This window comes from Platalea leucorodia, assembly GCF_965183815.1.
Source record: "Platalea leucorodia genome assembly, chromosome: 12".
Taxonomy (NCBI): domain Eukaryota; kingdom Metazoa; phylum Chordata; class Aves; order Pelecaniformes; family Threskiornithidae; genus Platalea; species Platalea leucorodia.
The window spans coordinates 13,317,024-13,331,234 of record NC_138834.1 but is presented as its reverse complement, the minus strand read 5'-3'; the positions used below and the strand labels follow the sequence as shown (position 1 = coordinate 13,331,234).

General features: G+C 54.1%; 1 protein-coding gene across 1 annotated transcript in view; it reads right to left on the bottom strand.

Annotated features, from left to right (window-relative positions):
- Positions 1-14,211, bottom strand: part of KSR2 (kinase suppressor of ras 2) — a gene marked incomplete at both ends in the record, with an annotated part of 82,348 nt that overhangs the window by 45,095 nt on the left and 23,042 nt on the right. Inside the window, one exon of the mRNA XM_082324723.1 lies at positions 5,701-5,882. Within this exon, the coding sequence (XP_082180849.1) occupies positions 5,701-5,882 (182 nt within the window). The remainder of the gene's footprint in view (positions 1-5,700; positions 5,883-14,211) is intronic.

Sequence of the window (14,211 nt, the reverse complement as noted above, 5' to 3'; positions counted from 1 at the left end):
ATGATCCGGCGGGTCGAAAAGAAACCTCAGCCCTTGCTGAGGGGATCATCCAAAGCAGCTGAACAAGGCAGAGCTATTCTCATAGCGTCTCTCTAGTAAGAAAACAGAGTCACTTTATAATCCCGGCAGTTCCTCTTTGCAGCGTGACAATCCTATTTATACAGCCGAAATGTCATGTTCAGTCACTTCGCTGGCTTAAATACTCGCATTGTGATTTTTTTCCCCCCAATTCGCAGCCTTGCAGGGTCAATTAGGCTTACCCAGACAAAGCTGCATGCTTCGGCTCCACACGGTGCTGCCGGGGTAGGGAACCCTCCGTTGCCACGCTGCCGGCTGGAGCAGCCTGATGACAAGGCAGCCAGCTGTGGCCAGATGTGGGCTGCAGGGATCTCCCAGCCAAGCTCCCAACACGGTTGTGGAGTGCTCGTACCGTGGCTTGTACTGGCAGCAGGGCAGGTTCAGGGAGGAGAAAACCACTGACGGTCACAAAGAGACGATGTCCCACTTGGGAAGTCCCCTGCTGAAGGTGGTGTGGGCTGGGAGAGTGTTTAAGAGAAGTCTCTTCCCTACGCAACCACTCCCAGCATTGGGGATGGGATGGCTGCGGAGAAGGGCCGTGGGCTGAAAGGCACTGGCTGCTCACGCACGTGCCCCATGGCACCCTCAACACCGGCATCATGCTCTCGGGTCCTGCCTGGTCCAGCAGAAAGGCTGGATTTTAGGGCTCCTGGATTCCCAGTTGTCCTGATTTCAGCTGGGATAGAGTTAATTTTCTTCCTAGTAGCTGGTACAGTGCCGTGTTTTGGATTTAGTATGAGAATAATGTTGATAACACACTGATGTTTTAGTTGTTGCTAAGTGGCGCTCACACTGGTCAAGGACTTTTCAGCTTCCCCTGCTCTGCCCGGTGCACAGGAAGCTGGGGGGGGCACAGCCAGGACAGCTGACCCAGACTGGCCCAAGGGCTATTCCATACCATATGACATCATGCTCAGTATATAAACTGGGGCGAGCTGGCCGGGAGGGAAGCGATCGCTGCTCGGGAACGGGCTGGGCATCATCAGTGGGTGGTGAGCAATTGTGTCGTGTATCACTTGCTTTGAATATTATTATTGTATTATATTATTATTATTACTACTACTACTACTATTCTATTTCATTTTACTTCAATTATTAAACTGTTCTTCTCTCAACCCACGAGTTTTTCTGGCTTTCACCCTTCCAGTTTTCTCCCCTACCCCACCGGGGGGGAGTGAGCGAGCGGCTTTGTGGTGCATAGTCACTGGCTGGGGTTAAACCACGACACCAGTGCAGGGCTTGATCCACTGGACATTATCTTGAATCTCTCTCTGCCAGCCATACCTACCCAAGGCCAGCCCTTCTGAGGGCTCTTTCGCAGATGCTCAGGGGCTGAGGAAGCACAAGGAGCTCTGGTGGCATCTCAGCACTTGCCGCTTGTTTGGCTGTCACTGGTTGACCACCCAAGCTCCAGGTAGGCACAGCCAGGCTGCTTACTGGGGCAGAAAGTCAGTGCCATAAACTGCAAAGTCCTTGGTCACAAGGCCAAAAGGCAGAGCCAGGACTGGGATCCAGGAGAAGTGACCCACCAGGGACACAGCCAGAGCAGCACCAAAAGCAACTGTGGATGCAACGGAGCTGACATACAGGACTGGGCTGATGCACCCAGCTGGGAGTCAAGGAGAGGGGAGGTGGGCATCACTGGAGATTACATTAAAACAGCCATGATCAGCTCTCCAGGAACAAGACAGAGGTTTTGAGGGGTCTGCTCACCACTCCACATACCAGGGGATGCTCCGTGGCTCTTGTCTTGCTCCCAGGCCACAGAAAGAGCCCCTCCACTGTGTGCTGCAGGAAGGTGTTCAGCAATGTCCCTGCATGAAGAGGCCTCACACATAGCTTCAGTTTGTGGGCCACTGGGGACAGATGATGGGTTTTTCTCTCCTGGTACACACAAGGTCTTGGGTTGGGTTGTGTTGGCTGCTCCTTTCCTTCTGCAGGGTTGGACACCAGCTGGAGGAAGGGCAGCAGCGAGGACGTTCCCCGCACAGCCACGTGCCCGGGTGCTCATTTTTCTGTCCTAGCACAGCAAAGTCACACACAGCCCTTTCTGTCTTTCCTTCCACCCCCTTTTGTTTTAAATAGTCCAGAATGGAAACAATGTTGTTGGCCCATCCTGGAGGCCATTGAGCAGGTGACCTGATCTGGATGCACACAGTGATGGTGCTTCGGCTGGCCTTGCAGCAGGGAGAGGACAGGCAGAGGGCACAGCCCAGAAGCAATGCCAGCTGCCTCCAGGACACGCAGCTAACAGCAACGCAAACATGACCTACTAGACATAAGCCTTTACAATGAAAAGGAGAAGATCCAACCTGATTTCTGGGTGCTTGTAGCCAAGTCATGGGGTGTTGAGTCCTAAATCCTATTTCAAAGTAACAACACATCTCTGGTGGTCACTCGATCACCAGGAGTGACCAGATACACCAAGACAGGGTCCTGGATGGAGCCAGACAAACCATCTTCTGTCCCTCAGCCACAGGGCTGGGCTATTTCAGGGCCAAGCTAGAGTTCAAGGGCACCCCAAAAGTCTTTACTTCCCCCCTTCCACTTCCCCTCCAAAGGCTGCTAAGGAAAAATTTCAATTCAAAACCAAAATTCATGGGGATCCTTACCCTGCGTGAAGGCCCCTCCAGCAAGACTTGTGCTGCAGAAGAAAGAGGCTCCTTCTGCAGCTCATTGCCAGCCCTTGCATTCTTGCTCTGTGTCTGTGAAAATCTATTCATATCAGGGCAAATCGGCTGTTAAAAATAAGAGAGAAGCATCCAAAGCTGCATCCAATCAGGACCAGAGATGACACAGATGGGAGCATGCTCCTGCCACAAGCAGCAAGACATGCTGGCTGTTGAAGGGAGATCATCGAGAGGCAGCCAGGGAGAGAAGGGTCTCACCAAGGGCTCGCCAGGCTCCTCTCCCACGTCTCAATCCAAGAATAACAACATTTTTTTTGTTTCAGTGCTTAGGGAAGTAATTCCACATCAAACCAGAGCATACCAGGCACTGCTGTGCTGATCCCACAAGAGAAAAAGGGAAGAGGCATTTTCCTTTTCAAAATCTTGGGTACCCACGGTCATAGGGATGGGATATTGTGAAGAACTTGGCTGCCAAACTGCATCTGTGCCTCGAGATGGGAGATGGGGCAAGGTGTGACCCCCCCAAACCATGACCAGCACTTCTCATAGGACCTACAAGTCCTGGTGCTTTGGACCAGCAAGAACAGCAGCAAGATCAGAGCAGGGGACCCAAGGACACGTGAAGCACCGTGTGCCAGAGTGGAGGGAAGCCACCCAGGTCCCGTGACGGCAACACTGGGCATGGGGAAAGCTGCAGAGATATCTACTCCTCCCCACAAATAAACACGCCTCTGCGCCACTTGGCATAACTCATCTCCTCCCCGCAAGCTAACGAACCCTGGCATCAGGCTCCGTTAAGCCCCATCTCCTCCCCGCAGGGCCATGCTCAGCACCCAGCTGCCACGTGCAGGATACGGCCGCTCTTCCCACAGCGTCACAAACCAGAAAGCAAACGTGGAAGCAGACAGAAGCCTGGGATGCAGCTCAAGGACAAGGCCACCAGTACAGAAATGATGCGGAAACACAAGAGAGCTAGAAAAACTACAATCTAGTGGGATTTTTTTTGCCTTGCATCAAATTTTCCCTGCAGGTCCCCAGGAGCAAGGGTCGCTGAGTGCATGGACGCTGATCCTGCAAGGACCAAATGGTTTTGCTGATGCTAAAACCTGTCAACAGGGATCAACCAGCTGGTACAACCAAGCCCCTCTCTCCACGGCTCATGTCTAGCCCAGAAAACAAACATTCACAGCAACCAAGAAAGTTGGAGGGCCGAGGGAAATGAGAAGAGACACTTCTCCAGCAGCGTTAGTCACTTGATAGCCCATCACTTCTCATTGCATCACGTTCCTGCGATGCCACATTACATCAGGCTATCACACCACGGGATGTAATCCAACGCTGATGCATGAGGAAACCTAATGCAACAAGACGCGGCGGGGGTTTGCTGAGAATGGGTTTTATTTCTTGGTTTCTGGTCTGCTAGTCCCCGTCGTTCTGGGCTGCAAGTTGAACTCAACCGATGCCGCGGGGGAAATAGCAATGCAAAAATACCCCTCGCTCAAGGCAAATCTGCCGGCTGTGCCAGCGAGAGTCAGGTAGTTGGACATCTCTAGAAACATCGCCTGCCCGCAGAGCTCCTGCCAGATCCCACTGTCCCCAAAGCCAAGGAAAGGGGAGCAAAAAGATGCCAGAAATGGCTCGATGATTCTTCAATGGTCCCAAACAGCAGCTGATTGGCATAAAAAAATAAATAAGGAAAGAAATCATGAGGTGTTTGCCTTGCAGAGGGCTGGGAGAGGCACGGCTGTGGGGATGCAAGCAGGGCAAAGGAGCTGCCCCGTCACACCGGCACCCAGCGCCTGCAAACCGGTGCTCAGGGCGGCCGGTGAAGCCGTCCTGGTGCTGCCTCCCGCGCCGGTGAGAAGTACGGCAAGGAGGAAAACCTGCTGGTGCCGGGGGCCTGGATGGGCAGAGAGGGGCGTTGCCCACAAACCCCTCTGTCAGCCAAGAGCCGAGCAGTAAGAACGACTGGAAGAACCCAAAATGAGCCAGAAAGACCACATTGTGGGAAAGCAAACAGGGGAAAAGTCTGGGGAAGGGAAGGTGGCAGAAAACCAGACTGGATATGGAGTTGGAGGAAGTATTTAGCTGAGCAACAAGAGGCAAGGGGAGCTCACCCTCCCAATGACAGCTCTTGGCATGCACATCGCTCCCAGCAGCTGCCATGCGTTTTCTGGGAGGGTTTTGTTTCAGCTGAGAGCCACGCCTGGCTCGTAAAAGCTTCAATTCCTGCAGAATTCATCAGGGCACCGGTCCGAGACCAGGAAATAAGGGTCAGGCTGTTTCTCCCCAGCCAGCAGCAACGCCCTGGGTGAGCTCATTGACCCAAACCCACCCATTGAGTCCCACCACCAGCATCTCCTGGAAGAGGGCAAACTGCCCCAGGCAGACCCACAGGCAGGATCGGGGCCGGCTGCTGAGATCAAGCTCTGTAGGGTTTGCACCAGACCTGTCTGCATCGGAGCTGGCTTCCCCCGAGACTCTGCATCGGCTCCAAACCCTGCAAGCAGGAGAGGTCTGAAAAGCAGCCTCTTTGCCCAAAGGTAAAACCACGGCTGGATTTACAAAGGAACCCTTGGAAAAGTCACTCTCAAGTGACAGCCAACCAGTGGCACCAACCCAGGCAGCATGGAAGGGCTCATGGCTTTTCCAAATGACGGTAGCCAACCCCCCTGCACCCGTGTTATCGCGACAGGGGAGCATATCTCTTTGTATAAATCAATATTCAATATGACAGTAGTTTTGTATGTATACAGACATATATAATCAGGTTTCCAGGCTTATATTTGCTCAGAAGCACCCACATATCTCTAAACACTGATGCAAGGCACCTGCACGAGGGCTGTGCTCACTACGCAACACTCGACCAACATCCTCCAGATCATCGACACACAGGCGGACGCCTCGTGTTTCCCACGGTCACGCCCTCTGCTTGGCATCAACCACCACCCACCCCATGGAAGGGGGACCTGAGGGGACCACTTGGACTTACTTGCTGAGAAGGTGGCTTCGGTGTGGACAGGAGGGGTGGAGGGGAGGAAAGGCGGGTACCCCACGAAGAAGGAGCGCAGGGAGCGCTCGGAGAGGAGCGGGGAGCGCTGCGCAGGGATGTTCTCGCAGCTTCCCACACTGTTGTGGATCTTGAGGTTCAAGGGCTTGTTCTTCTTCTTGACTCTGGAAGAAAGAAGGAGAGAAAAAGAGAGAAAAGTGAAGGGCAATAAATCGGGTGGGATTTGCTCACAGGTGGAGAGGAGGGAGCGATGCACCGAGGGACCGGTGACACCCATAGGATGGCTGCTCACCCGGGGAGGTGCTGCACCACCCCATGAGCTTGTGTGATAATTAGACCCGTATCCCTCCAAGAACTTTCAGTCCCCTCCATCATCAAAAAAAGGCAATTTTCATTAAGGAACACATTGCATTCGAGAGCTCTTCTTCCTGCAAAACCTGGCTGAAAAGGGTCAGTTGGTCCAAAAGCCCCATCACCCCCAGCCTTGCTGGCCTTACCGCAACCCCGAAATCACCTACTGCCCGTCAGCCCTCCGTGGGGCTGCATCACCCCTCAGTGCCCCAGCCCTAGAGATTTCCAACACAAACCCGCCCTCATGGACCTCGCTGATGGTTAAAAGGCATGCTTGCGGTAACGTCCGAGTCCTTGAACATCTTTGCACAAGACCCCAGGTAACGGCCTTGTCCCGTTTGGGGCCAGGAGGGCTGGATGTGCTGCTGTGCCCATCACGGCTCCTCTTTACACCAGCTCAGAGGCTGCCAGCATGGGGTAAGGCTTGATCTCCAAGGCAGCCATCACACAGAGCTCATCCACATCCCAAAACACTGGTTGTTACTACCAGCCCTGCTTCAAATGGGGGAAACTGAGGCACAGAGGGATTACAGAGCAGATTCACACTACTTGCTACAGCACCTAAAGCAGACTTAGGCACTTGCAGTGCTGCTAAGCTCGAGAGATGCTGCTGTCTGTGCATCACAGCAGCGCTGGTCCCGGCTCCGTCGCACTGGAAGGGAGGGACTGGCACCCAGACCACCAGCACTCAGCACCCACTCCAATTTTAGTGTCATTTAATGTCACCTACATCCATTTCACAGCCCAAGCAGGGGAATTGAGTACAACCGAGGGGTGGACTGCACCGGAGCATGTCACCCAAGGCTAACGCTGTGAGCAGCCCCAACAGAAACCTGGGGAACAGCTCACCGAGGCACAGGACCGTGGTGCTGACAACCCTAAGCACTGGGAAATGTTCATCAAAAACAAAACGTTGCAGAGCAGGGGTGTACAAGACACCCACCCCTCACTTACCAGCCCATTTTTCCACGTGGCTTGTGCTGTGACAAGGACCAGCCATCGCTTTGGTGGCTCAGATGGGCCCAAAAGCAGCACACAAACCTGAAAGATTTGCAACGCAGACTGACACCGACAGCTTGCAGGGGCTGGGCTGCAGGTTTCTGGCACTGCTAAGCCTTACTGGCTCAGCCACTCCCACCCTGGCCACACTGCAATAGTGCAAGGTGGAGAGGAGCATCGTCTGCCCTGCCCCAAAGCAGGCTCCGAGAAAGGCAGCTCAGCCCTTTTGGAGATTTGGAGGATTTGGGGCAGAGATGCCCATCCAAGCACAGAGCAGGCAATGTGACAGCTCACGGTCATCAAGGACTGCCCTGCCCTCCCAGCAGCGCAGCTCACGAATGGCTGGATGTGGTTTTCTCACAGGTGACACAGTATTGATGCACAACTGAATTACAGCCTTTAATTTAACCCACTGTCTTCAGCTCCTGCTTATATTTTTAGAATTAGGCAAGAAACCAACATGGGAGCAGAGAAGGAGGCCATGGCATCGCGGCACCTCTGCGACAGCAGCAGCTGAGCCCGTCCTGCCGCAGCCCAGGAGGGAAACCCAGAGCATCTGGCCCTAAAACCAAACCAGAGCTGTGCAATGCTGTGCAGTGCCGTGAGCCCCGTTACAGTGGAAATCAGGAGAGTATAAACCCAGGCACTGCTTTCTCTCGAAACTTTCCTCTTTGTGTCCAACCGCTGCTTTCTTGCAAACACCTCTACGCTTACGCGCGGGCGCTGGGTCCTGCTCTGCTGCCATCGCTCCTGTAACATCAACCAGAGATGGACCCGCGCTCAGACACCCGCCCCTGCCCGCAGGCGAGCCATCCTCCCTGGGGCCACGCACCTCCCACCGCCTCGGGCCCCAGCAACGTGCCCAGAGGCATCTGGCCCTGCCAGTCCATAGGAAATGACCGTGCTGCACTCGCCAGCCCCCTTTAGCAGAAGAAAATTAACCCCCCCTCTAATAAGCTAATTGTTTCCTCGCACAGGAAAAGCTGCTGCTGCCTTGAGGGTGGCTGTAATGACCTCTTTGGGTGCGCTGGGCTCGGGGATGGGGCAGGTGATTGCTTCCAGCCGGGGCCAACAGCACAACCCTCCTGGCTTGGAGCCCATGGGGGTCCGACGCACCAGCAGCCCCGCAGGTGATGCCCTACCAGGGGTCCTGAGCTGCCCCTGACCCTAAACCCCCAGTCTTCAAAGCAAATCTACAAAGCACCACAGCGAGGAGAAGCCTGGGGTCCCCCAGAGCCGGTCCAGCCCCTCCGTTGGTGCTGCTTGATCCCAACCCAACCCAGTGGCACAACCACGTCGTCTCCACCGAAGCCCTCGGCGCAGCTCCCCCAGCGCGGGCATGGCCCCAGCTCCCCGCGAGCTTGGCCCGGGCACTCGGCCCAAAGCGCTTCCTGCAACACAATGATTAGCCACTAATCTCATTTTTTTCCACCCATAAATCAGTTCCAGACCAAATATTTACCGTGAGCATCATTTCCTCGCCAAGCAGGGCTGGTGACAGCTCTCATTATTAGGAAGGATGAGTGATTTTGGACAGAGAGAGATTTTTCTCTCTCCCTGTTTCTTCAGGAAAAAAAAAAAAATTAATAAATACACACAAACACCATGATCCAACTGGGCGATCAGCGAGGGTTGGCTGCTTCAGCCCCTTTCCCTGCCCCAAAAGAGGGGGAGCAGGGACTGAAGCCTCCCTGCCACCAAGGAGAGGCATGGGATGCTGCAGCAGGAGCATCCTCACCCCGGCAAGTCCCCTGCTGTAGGGGGGTCACAGGGACAAGGTATCCTGCTCCAAGCACCCCACCATTAGGGACAGCAGTGTCCCAGCTGTTAGAGACCCTCGAGGTGTCCCTGGGGTGCTGGGCGACTGAGAGCAAACCTGCACCTTCACCTCCCTGGGTGTGCACAAGCACTCGGTGCCGCCCCAAGCTTTAAATCCTGTTTGAACAGGCTGCGATGGCAGCTTGCCCCTCCGTAGGAGAGCAGCACCGGGGCAGGATACGGCCACAGAGCCCACAGCACCCATGGGGAGCCCGGGAGGAGCTGCAGGGCCCGGGCAAGCACATGGCTGGGTTGCAGAGAACGGGGCTGGCCCCTTGCTGGCTTCCCCCTGGTTTTGCCCCTGACTGGCAGCGGGTGTCCCAGCACTGTGCACGGTTGGGTGGTGCACCCAGGGAGCAAACCCCCACCCCGTCCTCCAGCAAAGGCATTGGTAAATGTTCCAAAAGCTGGAGAACGAGTCCTGCAAGTGGCAGAGGGCACAAACAGCAAACTGCAAAGATATCTGAAGAGGTGACGCAATTCTGTTTCTCTGCAGAGCAGCTCCAAAGCAGCCTTAAGGCCACCACCACCAGTTTGGGGACAAGGCACCCGGGGTGCCAGCGGGGCACAGAGCAACCCCCTCCCTGCCATGCAAACCAAGCCCCCATTGGGGCTGCCTGCGCAAAAAGGTCAAACGCCAGCCTTGCCGCATGGGCTTCGGAGCAGGGGTGCAGGATGAGGCCAGCCATGGCAATAACCATCCCCATGGGAAGCATCTCCTTGCCCATCAGGGCATCCTCCCCAAGGGCTTTGCAGAGGGCTCCTAGGGAGGCATTTTTGGAATGTTATTTCATAAAATCATAGAATCATTTAGGTTGGAAAAGACCCCTAAGATCATCAAGTCCAACCATTCAGACCACGCTATGCTCCTGCACCACCCGTGCTTGTCTCAGCCCACCGAAGGAGCTCCAGGACAGGGACGACACACCGCAGCCCCCTCCCCATAACCTACCAACAGGACAATCAGCAAAACTCAAAGGACTCTGGGCTCTTAGAGGGACGCGCTTTGGCCAGTGACTGTGCCAGCCCGGCGCAGGACGTGGCCACCGTGCTTCAGGAGAGACGCAGCCGGGGCTGCGCCAGCCTGGCCCCACTGCAAAACCTTTCCTCCTCCATGATCACTAAGCCGCTCCTAAATTAGGTTTTTTCTGCTCTGGGGGTGAAAGGTCTCTCGTTTTTCAGGCGGTAAGCAGAGATAAGGGTGTAAATCCCCCGGGTGGAGGAGGCTCTACCTCCTAACCACTGCTGGCCTCAGCTTCCAATTCCCAGGAGCAGTTTCACACATCTCTGGTCACCATTTCCATTTTCCCTCATTTACCCAAGCCAGCATCACACGAGGTGGGAAAAGCGTGTGCTGGAAATGCATCGTGGTCCTCCCAGCCTAAACACCCCAGCACAGCCCAGAGCTCCCAGACCCCACACCCGGGGGGCAGGAGGAGCCCCCTCCTCTGTGCCAGGCTCCTCCAGGCATCACCCCCCTGCCAGGCTCCCAAACCCAGAGAGGACAGTGGAAGCAAAAAGGGATTTTTTTTAAAAAAAAAAAAAAAAACAAGGAAGAACATCAACTGAATTCAATTTTCCATAGGGATAAAGCCCCGAGACAGCAGCAGACCCCCCCTCTCCTGGATGGGGGCCAGGCTGGAGCTCACTGCTGGGGATCTCAGACAAACGAGCCTCAGCCAGATCTGAAAGAACCAGCAAAGTCCAGTGCACGATGCGAGCCAGGCTCGCTTCGATGCTCGGGGGGGTTGGCCGCGATAATCCCCCCATTAAGCACCATTTCAGACCTCTCCAGAAGCTGGCAAGTTCTCTCCAGCTGCTTGGCTGGAGGGAGTGGAAAAGGCGAGCGCTAAAACATCCCGGTGATTATACAGAAACGCTGATAAAGAAGCAAACGCGGCAGAAGGGAAAGCGCAGCACAGCTCTGCAAAGCCGCCGGGCTGCGGACAGGGCTATTTAGATGGTGGCGATACCTCCCAGCCCCCGGGAAGGACCATTTTCCTCCAGTCACAGCTGGACAACTACTGAAATGAGACTCCAGCCCACGCCGGGGGAGGCTGCAAAGCACCAGGCAGGGGGAGTGGGGATCTAGTTATATGCCAGTTATTTTTTATTTTGGCTTTAAAGGGTTTGTGGGGAGCAAAGAGGACCGCACGTAGTCTATTTCTAGGCTTGAAGCCCCCCAAAATCTAGGGCACAACCTGGGGTGACTACGGCAAGGGATGGCAGGAAAAGTGCCACCGCAGGGACAAGGGCTCCTTTCCTGCCAGATTCAGAGCAGATCCCCAAATCTGAACATCCCAACTATTTTTTTTGCCACTCCGGGAGCCTCAGTTCCCCTCTCCACACTCGTCCTAGCTCCATCCCCGCTGCAAGAGCCTGGAAAGCCGGGCAACCCCAAAGGCTCTGCAAGCACCAAGCTGCAGGAGTGCCGGGCTCCCTGCCAGCAAGATGGGGCCGGACCCTGCCCCACACAGCCCTTGGCTCCCGAAATCCTTTCCAAGATTGTCAGTTCTCAGCCCTTCCCACATTGCAAGCCCCACTGCTGCTCCTGGACCTGCAGACCCTCCCCAGCATCCCGTCAGCCTGCTCCGCTCCGTTACCTCTCACCGTCCCCTAACCCTCTGCATGTCCCAAAAAAACCCTCATTTTATCCTTGCCTTCCCCGTGCATCTCCTGGGGGGGACACCAGACACAGCACCCCTCACCCAAGACCCCCCAAAACCAGAGTTCACATCAGAGCTCGTTTCTGCCGCAGGCTGACATGGATGCTTGGGAAAGTTGGCGCTGCTCGCTGGGAGCAATTCCACGCACAGAGAGGTAAACGTCAACTATTAGGGAGATAATTTCATGCAAGAATTTGCTAAATATATGATGATGGTTTTCAAATAAAGAAAAAAAAAATAGCCCAGCTAGTTTGAAGCACTTAATGCAAATCCCTTTAGGTGTCAAACCAGACTGAATGGCTCATCCCCACCTGCTCTGGGGAATCAGTCAAACGCTTATCACCAGCTTCGGGAAAAAAAAATAGAGGGTTTCAACAGGCAGTGAAAAACACAAGCAGACACCCAGGACAAAGGGCCCGTCACTCCTTTCAGCCCCAGCGAGGCTCTACGTGCATCGAAGCCTGGCGGGAGAGCAGGGATTGACGGGCTTGCAGAGCGAGCCAGGATGGTATGGATGCTATAGGGTGCCCAACAGAAAGGTACCCAGCGAGGATGCATGGAGCTTTGCTGTGCACAAGCACGAAGCAGCTGGGATGGCCCCGGATGATTCACAGGCTGGAAGAGTGGGATGCACTGGGAAAACAAGCGCTCGCCAGCAGAAGTTGGTGTATGAGGATGAGAACGGGGGAACCTATACGTTACGGGGACCAGAGATGCAATGGCCATAGGGCTGTCAGCCCCACAATGCTCCTGGCATACAGCTCTGCCCAGGGCTACGGCCAACCCGCAGCCATCCCAAAGGGCATCCCAAAGCATCGCCGACCAGTCCCCTGCACCCCGGCGGCATTCACTTCTCCATGCCCGCTTCTTAAATAAAAGATGGAAATCGGGTAAATAACTACCTGCTCTGCAGGCATTTATTGTCAGTTGGCAATATTATTGTAATAAAAAAATTGAGAGGTTTAAATTTAAAATTTAGCCAAAACAGGTGAGTTGACTCTGCAGCTGACTGCGCCAGACTATGTTTTATTCACCACTTTGCTCCTCTCCAGCACAGTCCAATTTCAACGCAAGCGTTTCTTTTAAAGAAAGGGCAATAGAGCGGGGGAAAAAAAAAAAAATCCTCTCATTGGTATTTCAGTTAGCTCTCTGCAAAGGATTAAAGATCGCTGCTGCCTGGCCTGAAGTGCACAGCCTCGGTCAGGATTCAGCCCAGAAGATTTATGGCCTTTTGACTCGCTTAATTGCACAATATTCTGTATTAAATCAGAGGAAGGAGAAGGTAAAGCGCTTCCCCCGCGCCTCGGCAGCCTGCGAGGCTCTGCCCGTCCACACCGGGCAGTCGCCTCTGTCCCAAGCAAGCAGCATCCATGCACAATGACAAAAAAAAGAAGGAACGCCACAAATTTACTCTTGGATTTTTTAATGCAAGAAGAGCTGCCAGTTCTGCTCCCTTCCTATTGGGTTCCTGTGTTGGCACACGGCTGGCAAAACCCAACTGCTCTCTTCAGGGATTCCCACAAAAACACAAAAATCCAGGTGGCTTCCCTGGCCAAGCAGCACGAGCATCCCCAAACCAACAGGCTTGGGGAGCTTGGACCAAAACTACCATGGCTGGAGCCATCACAGCCAGAAAAGGAGGCACCAGGTCACTTTTCATTCATGAGAATAAACGTACAGCATCCACGCCCGGTGCCGTCGCGCATCCCTCCCCGTGCAGCAAGGATGGCACCGGCTGCTTTAGCATTTTCAGGGTTCAAGGCAAACACACAGGTAAAGCCAGTGGATTATTTGAACCTGTCTGAACAGATGAAATTTCTTCATTACACACCCAGATCTGAACAAGCTCTATGCAATATGAGCTTGATATTAAAAAAAAAATAGAGAATATCCACCAGATGTTACATTTATCCTCCTCATTACCGTAAGAGGCAACAAACCCCTCCTTGCCAGAGGAAAAGCCAGAGGAAAAGCAGGTTCTTCATATCAAAGCCTCGACAGTTAAATATTTATCCAAGTGCCTGTCTCCGCTTCCCTGGATGGCTGAATTTTAAGGTTCAGGTCTTACTGATCTATTATTCTCTTTTCATAGCACAAAGTGTAACTTTTTATTACAGCTGCAAATTATAAAGCTGGGAAATTCTTTGAAGGGAGCTGGAGCCAAACAGGTTTTTTTGCCCTCCCGGGACTTGTGCACCGACGAGACGGTGCTGCAGGAGGGCAGCAGGAACAACGCTCGGAGCAGACGCAGGCTGCTGCGTGGAAGGAGCTCGAGGAGCTAATTGCCAGGATCCTGAAACAGGTCCTGTTTCTCATTAAACCTCTTCTGTTTTCTTCGTTTCCACCGTTACGTTTCTTTGAGGGACACACAACGGCAGTGGTGGATGAACACCACCAGCTGTGGCTAACCAACGATGGCGAGGTTGAGTCTCCTTTTGCTGGAGCCATTTCCACACTGGTTCAGCCCTGGGGCATCCCTCATTTGCACCCAGATGAGTGGGTTTTTCCATCCCTAGACAAAACTACCTCAGCCAGGCAGGTCAGCTCCGGGCATTTCCCCCCCCCCCCAAATCATAGACTCATAGAATGGTTTGGGTTGGAAAGGACCTTCAAAGGCCACCTAGTCCAACCCCTTTGCAGTGAGCAGGGACATCTTCAA